This window comes from Trichosurus vulpecula, chromosome 1, assembly GCF_011100635.1.
Source record: "Trichosurus vulpecula isolate mTriVul1 chromosome 1, mTriVul1.pri, whole genome shotgun sequence".
In the NCBI taxonomy this organism is placed as follows: Eukaryota; Metazoa; Chordata; class Mammalia; order Diprotodontia; family Phalangeridae; genus Trichosurus; species Trichosurus vulpecula.
Genome location: NC_050573.1, coordinates 358,216,954 through 358,237,021, shown reverse-complemented (window position 1 = coordinate 358,237,021; position 20,068 = coordinate 358,216,954). Strand labels below are relative to the sequence as shown.

The following is a 20,068-nucleotide window of genomic DNA, read 5'->3' as shown; positions in this document are numbered from 1 at the left end:
GGGGACTATGAATGTAGAATGTTACATATGCTGTCAGATTCAGGTTATGAGTTACTCAGTTTTGCTAAACTGCCTTTTCCTTCCTCCTTTCCTTTTGAATCTCTCTTATAAGGAATGGCTCTTTGGATAGAAGAAGGACTAAAGATACGTTAAGATAGGAAGGACAAGAGAGAGATTTTTAAAAATGAAGATCTCATAGAAACAAAAGCTATCAATAATATTTAAAAACAAAATATCTTTTTTGCTCTTCATTTCTTAACAAGACCACTTATTCAAGCAATCTCTACATGAATCAATTTTTCAAGTTCCTAGAAAGTTACTTATAAAATATAAAAAATAGTGAATAGGAAAGTTGGCCAAGAACTCATGTGTTTGATGATGATGCACAATAGTGTGAAGCATCTATGAAGTTGGTACTATGGGTAATATTGTTCCCATTTCACAATACTGAAGCTCAGAGAGACTAAGTGATTGACCTATATTTGTCTGGCTAATGTCAGAAATGGTAGTTGAACCCAGGTCCTTGCTGTCTCCAAGTCTAGCACTCTTTCTACTATGTGAGCTATAATCAACCTCACTTAACAGATGAAGAAACTGACATTCAATATAGTTAAGTGACTCATCCAAAGTCATACAGCTTAGCAGTGACAGCCTAGGATTTGAATCTAGGTCTTCTGATCTCAAGTCCAGTGTTCTTTGCCATATGCTATGTGTCTGCTTGTTCTATATCAAATGCTTCCAGATTGATATAAATGTAAATAAGAGCCCGAGAAGCTTGTTTGGGAGTAAAGTGCATGAATTTTAGTGCCTGGATTTTGCAATTATTTTGGCTGCTCAAAAACTGTTTTGGCTTACTTCCTTGTTCTTGACTATGTTCTGGATAGATGAGGTTGTGGTACAGCTGAATTTCACATCAGTTGTTATTGTAACAATTTTTCTTGGTTCATTTGACTAGTTACTCATTAAGCACTACATTTATGAAAAAGAACTGTTTTCCACAGGGCTGTAATTTCACATGTCAAACAGCTTTGATCTGGTGTAAATTATCTTTCAGACGAGTTGCAATTGTGACTCTGATTGAAGTCAGAGAAACCATCTGGGAGAGACTTGTTCCACATGTGCACCATTCTCAGTAAGTTTGATTTTTTGAAAATCTCAAATGATCAGCCACATAGATAATTATAATAAATATTGAATAATAATGATTGTTATCCCCTTCTACTGCACAACAATCATATCATCCTACAGACTGCAGTTTTGAAATTTGTGTTATATGTCTACAACAAGCAAGATTATTAAGATTTCCTCTAAGTTTTGGAAATGAATGGCTGATAAATTCATCCTGTTAGGCTTACCAAAATCTCCTGATACTGTCTTTCATGTGCCTCGTAAAGTGTGACCTGAATTCTATTTCTCACATATGAAGATCCCCTTGATTTCAAATAAGTCTCAAAAACATTACTATAACTTCTCAGGTATTGATGGGTTATTTCTTAAAGGGGACAGAAAAGCTCTGTCAGGCAAAATCATTTTAAGAGTTTAGACTGAGAAATACAAAGGAGAGCTAATAAAAAGAGAAGGGAATTTCAAATGAGAAGTTTTAGGAGTATTTCATTCTTCTTTTGAATTTTTCTGAAACTAGGGCAGTTAGGTAGCACAGTGAACAGAATGCTGGGCCTGGAGTCAAGAAAACCTGAATTCAAATCTGGTCTCAGATACTTACCAGCTACATGAAACTGGGCAAGTCATTTAACCCTGTTTGCCTCAGTTTCCTCATCTGTAACATGAGGTAGAGAAGAAAATGGCCAACCACTCCACTGTCTCTGCCAAGAAAACCCCAAATGGAGTCACGAAGAGTTTACGTATGAAACGTTTCAACAGTGAAACAAAAAGCTAGGGTACAGGAGAAATTTAGAATTGTTCCACTAATTATAGTATGGCTTTTAGTGAAATTGCTTTAAATGGTCATCATTTTAGAAATAAAATTAGTGTGGCTCTGGACTACCATCACACAGAGCATTCCATGGTATTTATTCACTAACTCACTCAGTTACAAATACTTATTGGGTGCCTCCTACGAACATGTTAACATGCTAAGCTCTATGAGGGGGGACACAAAAACAAAGACAATCCTTGTTCTGAATTGTTCCCTAATTGCTTCACCTATGTTAATTTTATTTTCCTGACAGAGCGTAAGAATTCTCCTTTGAGTCCTCCAAGAATTTAGTATGGTGTGGAGCATTTAGGTAACTGACACTGAATAAATACCTTACAAAAACAACACTACTGACTCATTAGCAGAAGTATGCTTTGAGTTATTTTCATAATGTTGACAGGTTTACACTGACCCATCTACCCTCTCTTTGTGACTGCTGGAGGGACCAGGGTTAGAACTCCACAGGGCAGCAAAGGATGAAAGCATTTTGTTGTTTGCATAAAACAAACTGGACAGTACCAGGATTGAACCATTGACCTTTATTTCATTATAAGCACAATGAAACCATGGGAACTAACCTGCCCTGACAAAAGGAAATGATAAAGGTGTTGAGATTTTAGAGTTACTTATGCATTAAAGGATGATTTTCCAAGTTTACTATGGTCCATTCTGAAGATTTAAATCCTTCTATTTTGATCGTAAATGACCATGTTTTAAGGTACTCCTCTACTCTGTCTCACCTCCCCCTCAATGACAATTCAGTATCAGTTATTTCTAATAAAGAAGGAATAGGAACAGAAGTAGCAAGAGTATGGCCAGTAACTACTAAACAAGCTTGTCAAATTAGGAAGGTAAATCTCGTTTAAGATTTAAAAATTTGTATTCTTCTAGCTAGGCACAAAAGGAAGAAATTAGGAAAAAAAAAAGCTCAGAAGGATCCAGGATGCATGGCTTTGAAAAAAATACCAAAACTACACCATTTCTGGAGATATCACTAAGGAATCATGTGACAAATTCTACCTATAAATTCACTCCTTATAAAACAGCCCTGGTAACCCTTCTTTATTATATACTCCAACTTCCTTCAGTTTACTTAATAGAGAATCTGAGAGCTTATAGGAACTTTAGGGATAATTTATTCCAATGTACTCATTTTACAGAGGAAAAAACTGAGGCCAAGAGAGGTTAAATCACTTGTCCATGATCAAAAAGGCAGTATTGGATCTAGGACCTAGGTTTACTGGCTCTCTAAATACTCTTTTCCCTACATAAAACCTGCCTCTTCTTTAAAATGCAAAGGAAGGTGTGTGTTGTGGAAGGCAATGAAGAAGGGTAAATGGTAAACACTGATAAAGACCTGTGAAGAATAAAAAATTGTGCTTTAAAATTATCTTTTAAATTGTCCTTTAATTATCCTTTAAAAATAAAATATAATAATATTATATATTATTATTTATTATAATTATATATTAAATATAGAAAATATATAAATACAAACATTTATTAAATATTATTATATATTAACATATAAATAATAAAAAATATCCTTTAAAAATAAAAATAAAACAATTATCCTTTAAAAATACTAAAAGAACATTATTTTACCAAGAGAAAACAAGGACTGACAAATTTCCAGCAAAGCCGCCAATACAAGCCAGGTCTCCGACCAATCATTTGTTTAATGTCATCACTGAACTGACCCACCCCTGAAAAAGAGAGAAAAATATTCGAAACCAAGAATATCGTCATGAGATATAATGAAGGTTCACTGGGCCCACTGATGATCATAGTGGATATGAATTTGGGGTCCTGAGAGCTGCCCACTTTGGTTGGGGCCCTCTGAAGGCATCTTGGAACCCCCATCCTTGACTGAATCCAAACTAAACTGGGATGGGGAGGACCCAGGCCAAACACACCTATTTATGAACTGAGTTGGAACAGATCTCAGAAATTAATCAGCTTGTGGTGATGAGACCATGCAGTACATTTCCTCTACCAACAATTACTTCATTTGGGGATCTGAAGCACCAGTTTTTAAGATCCTCTCTGAAGGTGTCACTCAGTTTTTCATTCTTCCTCTGAAAGGCAGAATATTGAGTCTATCTCACAGGTGCAACTCTGAGGCAAAACTGTGAAACAAGCAAGGTCTATCTTTAGTCCTCCTTTATCTCCTTTGCTGTATTTTCTTCTGCCATTTCATTGCCATCCCCACCTTTTGCAAGAATCCAGAACTCTAATGCTCGCCCCCAGCTCCCTGGGGCCAGCCCTGTGAGATTTCACCACTTTGGGGAGAGTCCTATGCTCTAAACTTTTCCTTCACCTCTCCCTACATTAAATCTTACCTATAACACGTCCCTTCCCATCAATTAAATCCCAACAGTGACTGGGTCATCCCAATCTAAATATTTTCCTTCCCTCCACAATTCAAGATAGTGGGTCATATGGCAGCTGTCAGAAGAGTTAAATTTAGGTTTAGTCAGGGATTGAGTCCCAGAGGGCCTTGGGAGGGCCCCTACCAATGTAGACACTTATCATGACCCCAAATTCACATCCACTGTGATCATTGATGGGATTAAATTAGTCAGGTAACTAACAATCAAATAATTCAAACTGAGGTATTAAAATCTTAATGCATTCTCCTTATGGTAACGTTTGCATTTCATTATAGCTTTAATCCAAGGATTAGCTAATAATAAGAATTTCAGGCACACTAAAGGGCATATTCAGGGGTTCTTTCTGGAGGCCCCAAACCTGCCACTCGGGTTGTTATCAAGGAGTCCTAGGTTTAGAAGTATGCAGAACTTTTAGTATTTACAGGTCCTATATCTTACATTTTATAATGTTCTTATAACCCTAAATTCACATCATTAACAACCACACGTTTCTCTTAGATATTCTAAATGATATTTTAATTTTAAACTATAATTGCTGCATGCTAAGAAAAAAAACATTTTCCCCAGAAAAATATCGAAAAGATGAAGCAACTTTAGTGGATCTAGAACTATAGAACTATATCTTTTGGCAAGAATTTTTCTCTTGTTGTTTTATGGTGGAAAGCTAAAGAGAAACACCCTAGGCACATGGCCTCAATATGTCTGCATCATGTATTTACCTAATCAATCATGTGTAGACTTCCAACTAGCTGAGGTGCAATTAGAATATATGTAACAGGCCTGATTCCTTGGCATATTTAGGCTTTTACTAAGGTAAGGTGCTGCTCGCATGCTAGTCTTTAAGGGGCCTTGTGTGGTGGGGTCCATTTGGAATGTTCTGATTTTACTGGCTGATGGCAAGAGATGAGTGTATTGAGTTAATGTAGGAATATACTATTCAAGAGCAGGAAGTCTAGGTGATATTTTGGAGCCAAAAAAAAATAACTGCCCAGACCAAATAGCTCTTTGTCAAATAAAGATCTTTATGATCAATCAATTAATAAACATTAATTAAGCATCTACTATGTGCTAGGCACTGTGCTAAATGCTGAGCTTAGCATGTGATTAAAACAATTATTTTCCCCAATAGTGAATATCAATTATTGCTGAATTTGAAAGTGTCATTAAACATCAGACATGTTTCTATAATCTTCTTTGGGGGGGGGAGAGGGAAAGAGAGAGAGATAGGGGGAGAGAGGGGGGTAGAGAGAGAGAGAGAGACAGAGAGAGAGAGACAGAGAGAGAGAGAGACAGAGAGAGAGAGAGACAGAGAGAGAGAGAGAGCAGGGGGTGGGGGGAGAGGGAAAGGGAGAGGGAGAGGGAAGAAGGAGAAAGAACCTTGGCAGTTTCTTCTTGGCACACAAATTCAAAACACAATTCAAATTCAAAACTGTATAAATGTTGCTGTCCTATTGTGAAACTTTTGTCCTGGAAATATGGGAGAAATCAGAAAAACTTCCCTGGCGAGAACTTTTTACATCAAACATATAAATATTCTGGTCCACTTTCCGACTGCTCCTCAGAAACCATGTTTATTTCCTTAAAACATGCAAGGGCTTTTTAGCTCTATACATATAATATAGGCTAAAGGGGAAATGAAGAGACTGGACTATGTCAGGAGGTCAGAGAGAAGGAAAATCTTATTGGAAAGCAAGAGCCCATTTTCTGTTATTTTTCTAATATAAAGGAACAGTCTCAGCCTGTTTGACTAGTAGAAGTATAATGGGGATATAAGCCATTGACATCCCAGTAGGTGGGTGAGCATTCACTGGGGGTTCAGGTTTGCTCCTTCCCCTCAGATTTTTGTAGTGTTTTCTTGATACTTCTTGGAGCATCAGGGTAATCATATGACCTAGTGGAGGTTGAGGATGAAGGGAGTTAGAAATGTAATTGGAAAGTAGGGCACAAGTGCTTTTACCTAAAGTCACAAAGATTTAACAGAGGACAGCACCATGAAGGTTGAGGAGATGGTCAACCCACTGCACCCTGAGTCTGGAGAGAAGTGACAAGGATGCAGTCACCTAACTTGACTAGGATGAATTCTGGAAACCACAAGCTGAATCAGGTGAGCCAGGTTTTCATAGCTATGTAGGGATCCACTTGTCTGCTAGCTTTTGGGTAACAAAAGAGCTGGGTATTTGTTAACTAACTCAGAGGCAGGTTAGTGGTGGGGGAAGGAGCTATAATTCTCTTTGAGAAAGTCAGACAATTGGAAGCAGATGGCAGCTACAGATGCTGCACTAACAATGCAGTGGAGTGACGAGACCTTGTTCTGCATGATGGCCCCAAAGAAAGAATGATGCTGGGAGGTGGGGGGAGGGTGGCGTGCTGGAGGCAGTCACAGAGTAACTGAAGCACAATGAGGCAAAGAGCCATGAAGAAAAGGAGAAAACCCAGACTTTGCCTTTCACTGGTACTGAGTCATGAGGGCTGGGCAGGTCCAGGGGAGAGGAATTAATTCTGTAGAAACCCTAAGTTCTTTTCTCATATGTGGGGACCTCAACCTCAACCTGGGGATAGCATTACAAGCCTGGAGAAATTACACAAGTCTTTTGGGAAAGGGGCTCAACAAAGGAATAAATTGCTAAACTTTCTGGGAATATTTAGTTCTTTTCCCACATGGGGAGACTTCAAACCCAGGGTGATACCCAGAGTCTATACATGGCTCTTACCAGAGGGGATAGTTTTCTTGGTTGGTTGACTGTGGGATTAGAGAGAAGTCCTTTCTATAATTTTTGTTCTTTAATAATTCATTCAACATCCTATGCCTTGGAAAGCTGATGTTCATATGGGAGCTGGGAACTTTTTTGGGGAATTGTGAAAGGTAAATTCAGAGGCAAACCTACGTTACAGATACCATTAATTATGCAGAAACCTCCAAGAGGTTTCCTCCAAACCCAGTCTGTTTGAGGTCGGAACTGTGGGTTCTGAGCCAGGGGTTATAAATGGTAAGCCAGAAGCTACTGTGAAAGTACCCCCAAGCCGCCTTAGAGTTGACGAGTAAGAACTTTTAGCTTACTCTTTTGACATTTATTTATTACCTTCAAACTTCCATCAGTATTTGTAGTTACATTTCCCCAAAAAACTATACTTAGAAACATATTTAGACTATTGATACAGCACAAAGTCCAGTGGAAATTTAATAATTATGTGGGTAATTCAATCAATGTAGTAGAATTTTGTTTTGCATGCCTTGATTAGCCAGCCTCTTTATATTGATCTTATCCAACTAAACAATTGCCAGGTCTACGCTCCATCATATTTTAGGGAGTCAGAAACTAAATTTCATGAGCTAACATTTATTACATCTTCAGGTTAACTTTGTCAATGAAAACGTCAGCACAACTAATAAACATGCTGAAGGGAGCTCAGGCCTGGTCACAAAGAAGTCAGGGAAACTGGGTTTTCTGACCCACTCCCAACCATAAATGCCACCATAAAATGTGTCATCTCTCCTTACCATAAAACCATGCAACCCCAATGGCTTCAATGAGTACTCCAAAAAGAATAGATGTCCCTGCAGCAAAATGGTCCAGTAGCGTAAAGACATAGATGCCACCCTGGGGAAGAAGTAAGAGAATTTCAGAGACTCAAGATACTCAGAACAATCAATGGTCAATATATTAATACTCAAGGGTTCAGGTCTACCCTGCTTTAGATACTGTACTAAATATGGATTGAGAGGAAGGAAATTATAATGGCTAGAACACTGAATGTGAAATCAGGATGACCTGGGCGGATACTTACTTCACCTCTCTTGGACCCAGTTCCCTCATCTGCCAAATGAGTGTAAAAATGAATACATTACATACCTCGCAAGGTTGTCATAAGTAAATGAGATACAAAATTTAAGTGTTATAAGCATGTCAGTTATTATTGTTTCTGTTAAAGACCACAGAATCTAAGGACCTTGGAGCTTATTCTTAGTTCCTTCAATTTATGTATGAGGCAGCTTGGGCCCAAAGAGGTTAAATGTGTTGTCCCAGGTACAAGCTACTGCTAATAAGTAATTGAGTAGAGACCAGAACACAGGGCCTCTCTGAATTCATTGATCTTTCCACATCATATTGTTAATGATTACTCATTTCACAAAAGTCACTGTTTACTTACAAAAGGATTCATAACAGAATGTCATTAAACAGCAATCTACACTAATTAAATCATCATTCAGCTTACAAGAACTCAATTTACATGAAAACTTTTAGGAACAGATATTCTTCAAATTGAGTTTTATCTGCATTGTTCTCTCCAAACACTTGAAATTAAATTTAAGAGTAGAATGGGCCAAATACTATGAGGGTTAAGTTTTTTGAATTAACAAATATTTATTTTTCCTTGCATCTCCTTCCCATGGGGGAAAAAAGAAAAATAAAACCTTCATGACAAATATTCTTAATCAAGTAAAACAAATTCTGTCATTGGCCGTGTCCGAAAACGTGTGTCTCATTCACAACACAACAACTTGACTTTACTCCAATCCCTCCTAAGTTCTAAAGCCCACTTTAATGCAATGCAGTTCTCAATAAAATGCCTTGATGATATAGAGAACTTAGTCAGATTTACAAGAATACAAGTCACTTCCGAATTGATGAATGGTCAAAGGATATGAACGAGCAGTTTTCAGAGGAAGAAATTAAAACTATCTATAGTCATATGAAAAGATACTCTAAATCAGTATGGATTAGAGAGATGCAAATCAAAACAACTCTGAGTGGAACACTAATTCATTGTTGGTGGAGCTGTGAGCTGATCTAACCTTTCTGGACAGCAATTTGGAACTATGCCCAAAAGGCTATAAAAATATGCATACCTTTTGACCCAGCAATATCACTTCTAAGGATGTATCCCAAAGAGATCATAAAAATGGGAAAAAGGCCTACACGTACAAAAATATTTATAGCAGCTCTTTTTGTGGTGGCTAAGAACTGGAAATTGAGGGAATGCCCATCAATTGGGGAATGGCTGAACAAGTTGTGGTATATGAATGTAATGGAATACTATTGTTCTATAAGAAATGATGAGCAAGTGGACTTTGGGAAAACCTGGGAAGACTTATATGAACTGATGCTGAGTGAAGTGAACAGAACCAAAAGAACATTGTACACAGTAACAGCCACTCTGTGGGATGACTGATTTTGATAGACTTAGCCCTTCTCAGCAATGTGAGGACCTAAAACTCTTCCAAAGGACTCATGATGGAAGAAAAGGCCATCCACATCCAGAGAAAGAACTATGGAGTCTGAAAGCAGAGTGAAGCAGACTCTTTTCTCTTTTGTTTTGTTTTCTTTCTCATGGTTTCTCCCATTCATTATAATTCTTCTATGCAACATGACTAATGTGAGAATGTGTTTAGTAGGAATGTATGTGGAGAGCCCATATTAGATTGCATGCCATCTTGGGGAGGGAAAGTGGAAGGAAGGGGGAGAAAAATTAAAACTTATGGAAATGAATGTTGAAAGCTGAAAATAAATTAAATATTAATAAAATAAAATAAATCTCTAATGCTGTGGAAAAAAATAAAATGTTTTGATGTTAAAGTTAGTTCAGTGACCAAGTGAGATAGTAATGAGTGGTATGATAAGCCACAGGCACCTTAGAAGTTGCTGCTTTCTGTAAATTCTGGGGCTTAAATTTGATCTGGCAGAACCAAATGTAATATGTAAACACTGTGTACCAAGGAAAGATACCCTCGTGCTTAAAGGGGGCTCTCGTCAGCAGAAGACCTAGTTCGAGAATCAAGTTGGCAGATTAACATTTAAAGTGTTGGTGACATACATTGGTGACGCAGAAGAGGGAGGTTAGAAATGTTGACAAGACAATGAACAGGGTGAAGAGCTCTCGGTGCCGGTGGAGAAACTTAAATTCATCAATCAGTCCAGTGATCACAGACTCCATTCCTCCCATCTACAATGGAATAAACAGAATGTGAAATAAATTAATATGTGAAGCTACCTATGCCCCGCAGGGTTTGTCTTTTACATACCAGATTTGAATAGGAATGATGAAAACAGAATCATATAATTCTATACTGATCCATGATTGTCTGCCCTAAAGCAATGGAGCTCCTTCTTCCTCCTTATCACCCTAACCCCCAAGTCTGCCCCTTCCCCCACCTCACTGAAAATCTCACCATATACTCAATTCAACAAATATTTATTTAGTGCCCTCTAGGTACAAAATGATTGTGGAATATGCAGGCACATGGATAATAACAGGTTTCTCAGTTGTTTCAGATGACAGGAAAATTCCCTTGGGTGGACAAAAATTAGTTCACTGATGGAAAAAATTTAATAACTATGTTATTAGGTTATAATTGTTCAGCTTTGTAGCTGTTGCCTGACCTCTTTAAGTAAGGTTTCATACACACATGTACATACACTACACACGCACATATAACAGAGTTCTGTTTTGTTTTCCAGTGTGGTACTAGCCTGGTCATTGATACATAGTGACTATGGACCAGAGACCACAAGGCATGCTGGTCTCAATTTTGCTAGTGTTCCTTCCCTTCTCCAATGTTCCTAGATGTAAGAAATGGGAGGCAGATTTTGTTTCCACAGAACCAAAGGTGTGCTTCCCCGCCCTCCCCCACCCAAGCTTTAGCAGAGACCAGGCCTCAAGGTCAGTCAGGTGAGAGGTCAGAGGCTTGTACGCATGTGCATGCTTTTTGAGAAGGCAGTCTGGGGAATTAGAGAGGCCAAACCCACTTGAACCAGTTCAAGCTTATCTAGGGTCTGGTCTTGGTCAAGAATCCAGGCCTACTGATTTGCATAATTTGCATATGTTAAAGAGGGAAAGTAGGGGAAGTAAAGGAATATAGTTTAATCCTAAACTAAGACAAGGAAAATCTAATTAACTTCACTTTTGCTTTTGTATCCTTATTATCCTGCCTGTATAAACTGTATAACCTAGGAAAACTATGTAAAAAACAAAGACTGTAAACTAACCATAACTCTAGCAGGAGTGGAGCGAATGGTTACCCCTGCTCCTGCAGCTGTATCAGTGTGTGAGTGTTCCCGTGATCACTACACCCACTAGCATAATAAAATGCCTTCCTCTGCCCACTCTGGTCTTGAGTTCTTTGGGTGAGAATGGGCAAATCACATGGACCTTCCTAAGGTCAAGTGAAGGAAAGCAATAGGCAGCAGGGCTTGCCTTGGGGTGTCCTGTGATTCCCCACTGCAGTGTTAAGAGGGCTACCACTCCGGATTCCCTTGGGGAACCCTGTGGCCTGCATAGCCTTCTTAAGGGGACATCACTTGGGACTTCCAGTTCTGTCTCCGGAGCCTTGTGATCTTACCGCTGTCCTAAGGGGCCATCACTGGGGTCCTCCTTAGGGTCTGACCTCTAGGAAGCCTTGTGATCTCCACAGATTAAGGGGGGGGGGGCTACCACTTGGTCTCCCTCTGGGAGCCCTGTGGTCTGTACAGCCTTCCCTAGGGATTATCACAGGGTTCTTCCTCAGGACTTTGGCCCTGCCTAGGAAGTCCAATGATCCCCAAAGCTGCGTGTTCTTCTCACAATTTGGGGAAGTCCAGTGATCCCCAAAACCACGTTTCTCACACTAGAGTCATTGCCTTATTTTTTCCTTGTCCCTTTCCTTCCCTACTGTGTGATATACTTAGCTGTATACATGTGGTATTTTCCAATTAGAATATAAACTGTTCAATAGCAGGGACTGTTTTTCATTTTGTTTTGTGTTGCCATGACTTTAAATAGTGCCTTACTCATAGTAAAGGCTTAATTAGCTTTGAACTTAATAACATTAAGTTATTAATTAACATCAATATTATTAAAATAATATTAAATTGAACTGCACAAGTCTCCAAGATCCAGGATAACAGAAGATTAAGGCAAAACAATCAGAAAGAGAACAGGCAACCTTACACAGGGAAAGGGCATCCTCTCATAGAGGCTTGTAAGAACCCACACATGATGAACAAGATCTAAAGGAAACCTTCCAGAAATAATCTATCTTATAGTGTTATTTAGAGATATATAGTCCCTCTGAGATAAAAGCACAGTAGAAAAAAAAAACAACCTCAAATGTGATCAATATAAAATAAATAGTGAGTTTGAATATGATAACAATTATGAAAATATTCTGTAATGACAAAGCATGATATTGTAGTGATCAAAGGACAGCAGTCTGTATGGAATCTCGAGAAAGGGTGCCCTAATCAATGTTAATTCGAATTCCTCTTATATGACACTGAAAAAGCTATATCTAGTTTATGTCAGCTTGCTAATGCCCTCTCTCTGAGTATGATACTCCAAGGTTACTCACAGCACTGTCGATTCCTAATGTGAGGAGCATGATGAAGAAAACCACAGCCCAAGCAGAGGACAAAGGGAGAGTAGCAATTGCTTCAGGGTAGATGATAAAAATAAGTCCAGGTCCTAAAGAGAAAGAAAAATGGTCACTGAATGATAATCTTTCCTCTTGATTTCACCTAAGCCATCCTGAAAAAAATGGACAGTTATCTTATTTGTAAAGATTTCCAGTTGAAAATATTCTGTACATAGTCTTCCTTTTCTCTACTCTTTGTCACTCATTCTTTTTTCCCTTCCCTCCAATTCTCCCCACCTCCTTACATTATTAAGAAATTAATTTTTAAATTTCTACAACTACAATTTCTTCTAAAACATCACACTGAGCTTGGGATGGGGAAAAGGAGTTAGAATGCTTTTTTGGATCACCATTAATTAGAACTAATGTTCTTCTCCCAGACCACACATACAGAATCTGGAAAAGGTGATGGATTTGGGGGTTGGGAATAGACTTAAACAAAAAGGGAAAGAGAAAAGAAAAGGAAAGAGTAAAGAGGCTCATCTTCAGGTGACTTACATCTATTTAAAAATGGGAAAGTGGAATTAAATGTACAAAAAAAGAAAACTGAGCGCTTCCTCTCCCCAGAACTAATCACAACCCTTTCTTTGCATGAGGCCTTTTATTTGGGAACTTTCCCAAGTTGATACATTTTTGTTCCTTTAATCTCTCCTATAGCTCCCATTTTTCCCAAACATTTAGTTATCATCACTGTCTACAACTTAAGCCTTCTCTTAGATGGAGCGAGTAATCTAGGAAAGATCTTATTAAAAATAAATGATGACAGAATGCATATTTAATAGAACAATTGCAAATTCTAATTAACTCATCTGTAACTGATAGGAGAAAATGGTCTTGTGTATTTCTAATGTTGAGAAAAAAATTTTTTTTGGATCAGCTGGTCTAAAATTTCCAAATATCCAAATCATGAGTCTGTTTTACCCCTTCTAAAGCCTTCCTCTCCATCATGGCTTTCAATACCTCCACTCCTTAGCTTCAAACCATTACCCTTTCTCTAACTTCACTTTCTTACCTTACCAATCTGGACCCAATAGTTAATCAGTTCAAGTCTACTTTGACCTGCATTCTCAAATCTCTGGCTTCCTTGTCCTATTGTTACTCATGACTCATCAAACTTCAACCCTGTTGATTCATAAATTGTTTGCCTATCTATAAGCCTGATAGGTAATATGTTCCATGCTCTCCAAATTTTCTTGTAATAGCTCTTTTTATATCTAGATTATATAACCATTTTGACGTTACCCTGGTAAATGGTATAAGATACTGGTCTATGCCCAATTTCTGCCAGACTGCTTTCCAGCTTTCCCACCATTTTTTACCAAATAATGAATTATCCCCCAAGCTTAAGTCTTTTACACTTGTCAAACACAAAGTTACTAGACTTGCATGAAATAATGAAGAGCAAAATGGGCAGAACCAAGAGAACATTGCATATAGTTGCAGCAATATTATTTTAAGAACAACTTTGAGTGATTGAGTCATTTTGACTATCATAAATACTCAAATTAATTATAAAGGACCTATGAAGGAAGATGCTGTCTGCATTCAGATGGCAGCCATCTCTATGTGGAGGGGAGAGAGGGAAGAAAACAAAGGGAAAAAAGAAAGTTACATTATATATTTAAAATGAATTAGCAAACTGTACATAATAGATTTGTACATCATGTACAATCATCATTTTTCCCCTATTCTACTATGTTACAGAAATGCTTGTTTAATTTCTTAAGTCCAGAATAAAATAAACAAAATTAAAAAAAAAAACAAACCTTAGACCCTGGATTTCTTCACCATATGTCTCTTTTGTGCCTGCTCACATGCTAGTGAATGGAACTGGAAGAAGTCATACAGTCAAGCTGACTGGGTCTACTATAAATTGATGTTATATAAACCCATTTGGACCCTAACTACAGCAAGGCAATCCTTTTTACATCTCCCTAATTTATTCTCTGGCCTACTCCCCACAGAAATTGATCCAAACTTTCACTTCTCTACTCAAACCTCTCATAATTTCCAATCCCCCGATCTTCTCGGTTGAGGACCTGGTCTCATACTTTATTGAGAAAATAGATTTTGTGAGCTCTTTCTTTTCTTAATTGAAAAACCCCATTGACATAATCCCCCACTCTCTCCACTTTTGCTCCAGTCTACTGAAGTAGGCCTTATTTTTGCCAATCCCTCTATGTGTACCCTTGATCATATCCCCTCCCATCTTCTCTATTAGATTCCTCAGTCATCTCTCTACCTCTTTTTATTGATTCTCTCCCTATCTACTGGTTCTCTCCTGCTGCCTATAAACATTCCCAAATCTCCTTCATCCATAAATAGACTTTTCCTGGATCCAATCATCCTCTTAAGTTATTGTCCTATTTTTCTCCTCAAATCCCTAGAAAAAGCTGTCTTTACTCATTGCTTCCAGTTCCTTTCCTCTCACACACTTGTAACCCTTTATAATCTGGCTTCTAACTTCATGTAACTAAAACTTCTCTTTCCAAACCTACTGATGATTTTTTTAGTGGATGAATTTGATAGTCTTTTCCCAGTCCTCACCCCTCTTGAGCTCTCTGCAGCAATTTACGTAGATATCTTGCTTTCTTCCTAGATATCTCTTGTCTAGTTTTTGTGATTACCAGATTTCTCTTCTGGTTCTCCTCACTGTCTGGCCATTTTTTCCTTATTTTTCCTTTGATGGCTCTTTTGTTATATCACATCCTCTCAACTTTTGGTATAGCCAAAAATTCTGACCTGGGTCTTTTTCTCTCTATATATACTATCATACTTTGGATCACATCAGCTCCCACGGGCTATTACACATAACTCCCAGACCTATATATCTATATCTGTATCTATGTCTATGTCTATGTCTATGTCTATGTCTATGTCTATGTCTATATCTATATCTATATCTATAGGCCTGGTGTTTCTTTTGAGTTTCATTGCATCACAAACTCTCTACTGGACATGTCAAAATGGACATTCCACAGACACTTCAAACTCAACATATCCAAAACAGAATTCATTATTTTCTCTTCCCCCCGCCCCCGCCAAAATAATACCACCTCTCTTCCAAACTTCCCTGTAACTGCCCAGGACACTTCCATCCTTCCAGTCAGATAGGTTTGCAACCTAAATATCATCACTGACTTCTCCATCTCCCTTACATATACACATATACACACACAAACGCACAATCCAATTAGTTGTCAAATCTTACTATCTTTACCTTCACCACATCTTTCCCAAGCATTCTCTTCTTACAACTCACACAACTGTGACCCTAGTTTGAGTCCTCATTGACTCTTGCTTCAAGTATAGCAATGGTTTCCTAATTGATCTACTTGCCTCCAGACTCTCCCTATTCTAATAGGTCATCTTCACAATTGTCAGAGTTCCATGACACTTCATCTTCCTTCTATGAGACTTTGAGCTGAATGTCCCTCATGCCTGCAACATGTTCTGAAAGATAAGGCTCAATTTTTAATATTAACATGTTACTGGTGTTGCTATATGGCAGAAAGGCATGGAATCCAAAGTACCTCTGAAAAATGAAAAAGGAGTGTAACACATAGTTCAATGGAAGATAAGTGGTGAGTGTGAGCAGGCTGCAACATATAACTTGACAAGGAGCCCTAAAGAAGACCCAGAGTAAAAGATGTCATCCAGTATTCGTAGGCTGAGAAAAGATGATGGGCTGGTTATGTGGCAGATACAAAAGAGGACAGGTAGAAGGCGGGAAGGTAATAAGCATTTGTGTAATGCTTAGGTATTGTGCTAAGCACTGTTAAGCACATCTTATCTCATTTGATTCTCACATCAATCCTAAGAGATGGGTGCTATCACCATCCCTATTTTATAGTTGAGAAAACTGAAACAGAGGTTAAGTGACTTGCCTAGGGTCACACAGCTATTAAGTGTCTGAATTCAGATTTAAACCCAGGTCTTCAAGAGTCTGGGTCCAGTGTTCATCCACTACAACACTAGCTAGTTCTGCATAGCCAGAGTGTTTCACTAGTAACCTTGCAATGTCAGGAGTAAAAAGAAAAAAAAGCTATGAACCAGAGTTGCTTAAGATAGGCAGGCATAAATGAGTCATGACTCACATCTTTGGAGGCAACTTCTGAATCAATTGATCAGAGATCCATTTGAATTTTTGAGTAACATTCATATATAAAATCTCCCTAAATCATTAAGAGAAATGTGCAGAAAAACAATAAGCAAGAATGGCAAAAGATGGAAATAGCAAATGTTGGAGGGGCTTCAGAAAGACAGGCATAACATTGTTGGCGGAGCTGTGCATTACCCGCCCATTCTGGAAAGCAATGTAGAATTATGCTTTTTAAAAAGGTGACTAAAATGTCCATACCCACACAGAAATCCCACTGCTACGCATATATGCCAAAGAGGTCAAAGACTGGTCCCATGTACGCTAAAACATTCATAGCAACACATTTTTTTTGGTAATAAAGAAGTAAAAACAAAGTGGATCCTTGTTGAAAGGGAGGTAGTTTATAGGCACATATTGTGGTATGTGAATACAATGGAATATTACTGTGCTTCAAGAAATACAAATACGAATAATTCAGAGAAGCATCAGAAGAATGAGATAAATTCATGAAGAAGGAAATAAGTAGAACTACGAAAACAATATACACAATGACTACAACAAATGAAAGAACAAAGAAACTTAAAATGGAATGCTCTAACACTGTTGACCACTCTCTTCTCCTTGACACTGTTCATTACATGTTTTTGTGACATTACATCCTATTTCTCCTCCCACCAGTTGGACCCCTCCTTTCCATTCTCCTTTGCTGAATCTTTATCCAAGTCACATCTGCTAATGGTGGGTATGCCCCAAGGTTCTGTCCTGGGACCTCTCTTCTTTTCTCCCTTTGTACCTTTTCACTTGGCGAGCTCATCAGCTCCCATGAATTCAATTGTCATCTATATGCTGGTGATTTTCAGATCTACATATCCAGCCCTAACCTATATCCTAACCTCCAGATTCACAGCTCTAACTGTCAATTGGATCTTTCATAGAAATTCTTTTTCCTATGGGATTTCCCATGGAAAACTTAAACTGTGACAAACCCAAAGACTCCAGCTTCTGGGATAACCACTATTTGACAAAAACTGCTGGGAAAACTGGAAAACAGTATAGCAGAAACTAGGCATAGACCAACATCTTACACTGTATACTAAGATAAGGTTAAAATGGATATGTGATTTTGACACGAAGGATGAAACTATAAGCAAATTAGGAGAGTAAAAATAGTTTACCTGTCAGGTCTATGGAGAAGGGAAGAGTTTATGGCCAAACAAGAGATAGAGAACATTATGAAATACAAAATTGATAATTTAAATGACATTAAATTAAAAGGTTTTTGCACAAACAAAGCCAATGCAACCAAGATTAGAAGGGAAGCAGAAAGCCAGGAAACAATTTTTACTGCCTGTGTCTCTGATAAAGGATGCATTTCTAAAATATATAGAGAACTGAGTCAAATCCATAAGAATACAAGTCATTCTCCAATTGATAAATGGTCAAAGGATATTAACAGGCAGTTTTCTGATAAAGGAATTAAAGTTGTCTATAGTTATATGAAAAAAAGCTCTAAATCGATATTGATTAAAGAAATGCAAATTAAAACAACTTTGAGGTGCCGCCTCACACCTATCAGATTGGCTAACATGAAAAATGATATATGTTGGAGAAGATGTGGGAAAATTGGAACACTAATGTGGAGTTGTGAACTGATCCAACCATTATGGAGAACATTGTAGAACTATACCCAAAGGATAACCCAACTGTGCATACCCTTTGATCCAGCAATACCATTAGTAGGTCTGCTTCCCAAAGAGGTCATAAAAAGGAAAAGGGCCCACATGTACAAAAATATTTATAGAAGCTCTTTTTGTGGTGGCCAGCAATTGGAAATTGAGGGGATGCCCATCAACTGGGGAATGACTAAACAAGTTGTGGTATATGAATGTAAAGGAATACTATTGTTCCATAAGAAGTGGTGAGCATGCTGACTTCAGAAAAACCTGGAAAGACTTGCATGAGATGATGCTGAGTGAAGTGAGCAGAACCAGGAGAACACTGTGCACAGTAACAGCAACACAGTTTGATGACTGACTTTGTTAGACTTAGCTCTTCTGAGCAATGCAATGATCTAAGACAATTCCAAAAGACTCATGATGGAAAATGCTATCCACATCCAGAGAATGGAGTCTGAATGAAGATTGAAGCATACCATTTTCTCTTTTTTGGTTGTTCTTTGTTTTTTCTTTCTCATGGTTTTCCCCTTTTGTTCTGATTCTTCTTTCACAACATGACTAATGTGGAAATATATTTAATATGATCATACATGTATAGCCTATATCAGATTGCATGCCATCTTCGGGAGGGGGAAGTGAAAAGAGGGGGGAAAATCTAGAACTCAAAATTTGTAAAAGTGAATGTTGAAAACAAAAAACAAATAAATAAATTTTAAAAAAACTTTAAAAAAGAAATCTTAAACTGAACTCATCCTTTTCCCAAGACCCCCCTCTCTTTCTATCTTTCCCATTACTATAGAGGCTATCACCATCCTCCCACTCACCCAGACTCACAATCTAGGAGTCATCATCAGCTTCTCTGTCTCACCCCATCATGACCCCGCTCCCACCCCTACTCCCATGTCCAATATGTTGCCCAGTTCTTTCAGTCTTACCTTCATAACATTGCACATAGTTGGTACTTAATAAATGCTTATTTGTTCAACTTGACCTGTGTAATTATAATTACTCAATTACAATTGTCCTCAGAGATGAGAAACTGTATCTTCCTCCTTTCTTTGTAGAGGTAAAGAATAAAGGTTGTGAAATATTGCATTCACTAGCTTGGTTCATGTGCTGATTCATTTTGCAGAACTACTTTTTTCTCTTCTTTTTTTAAAAATTCTTTATGACAAGCACTGGCTCACTGGGTAGCAGAAGAGTAAGGGATCTATTTAAAATCAAAGTAATGTAAATAAAAATAAAATATTTAAAATGCTATTTCACTGATTACCTTAAATTCTCTGAAGAAATGAAAATAAATATCACACAGAGTGCAAAGAAGAGGCATAGGGTGGGCCTAAATCTAGCATATGACAAAGGAGGAACTTCGAAAGAATAGAAATAAAAGATGTCATCAGGAAAATGAATGGATAGAAAAAAAAAGCTGGGCTGATCACATGGTGAAAGACTGAGGGATCTCACTGAGGGAATGACAGGTGCACAGCCTGAGTGATCCACTTGGTTGTTGTTTTAGTCATGTCTGACTCTTCATTACCCCACGTGGAGTTTTCTTAGCAAAAATACTGGAGT

The 20,068-nt window shown here is 38.0% G+C and overlaps 1 protein-coding gene across 1 annotated transcript in view; it reads right to left on the bottom strand.

The window, feature by feature from the left end:
* The window catches only part of SLC6A3 (solute carrier family 6 member 3), a 91,978-nt gene that overhangs the window by 8,276 nt on the left and 63,634 nt on the right, over positions 1-20,068 (bottom strand). The window contains exons 8-11 of the mRNA XM_036740872.1: positions 12,656-12,768; positions 10,144-10,272; positions 7,829-7,928; positions 3,542-3,642 (exon numbers count right to left, since the gene is read on the bottom strand). Of these exons, the coding sequence (XP_036596767.1) occupies positions 3,542-3,642; positions 7,829-7,928; positions 10,144-10,272; positions 12,656-12,768 (443 nt within the window). The remainder of the gene's footprint in view (positions 1-3,541; positions 3,643-7,828; positions 7,929-10,143; positions 10,273-12,655; positions 12,769-20,068) is intronic.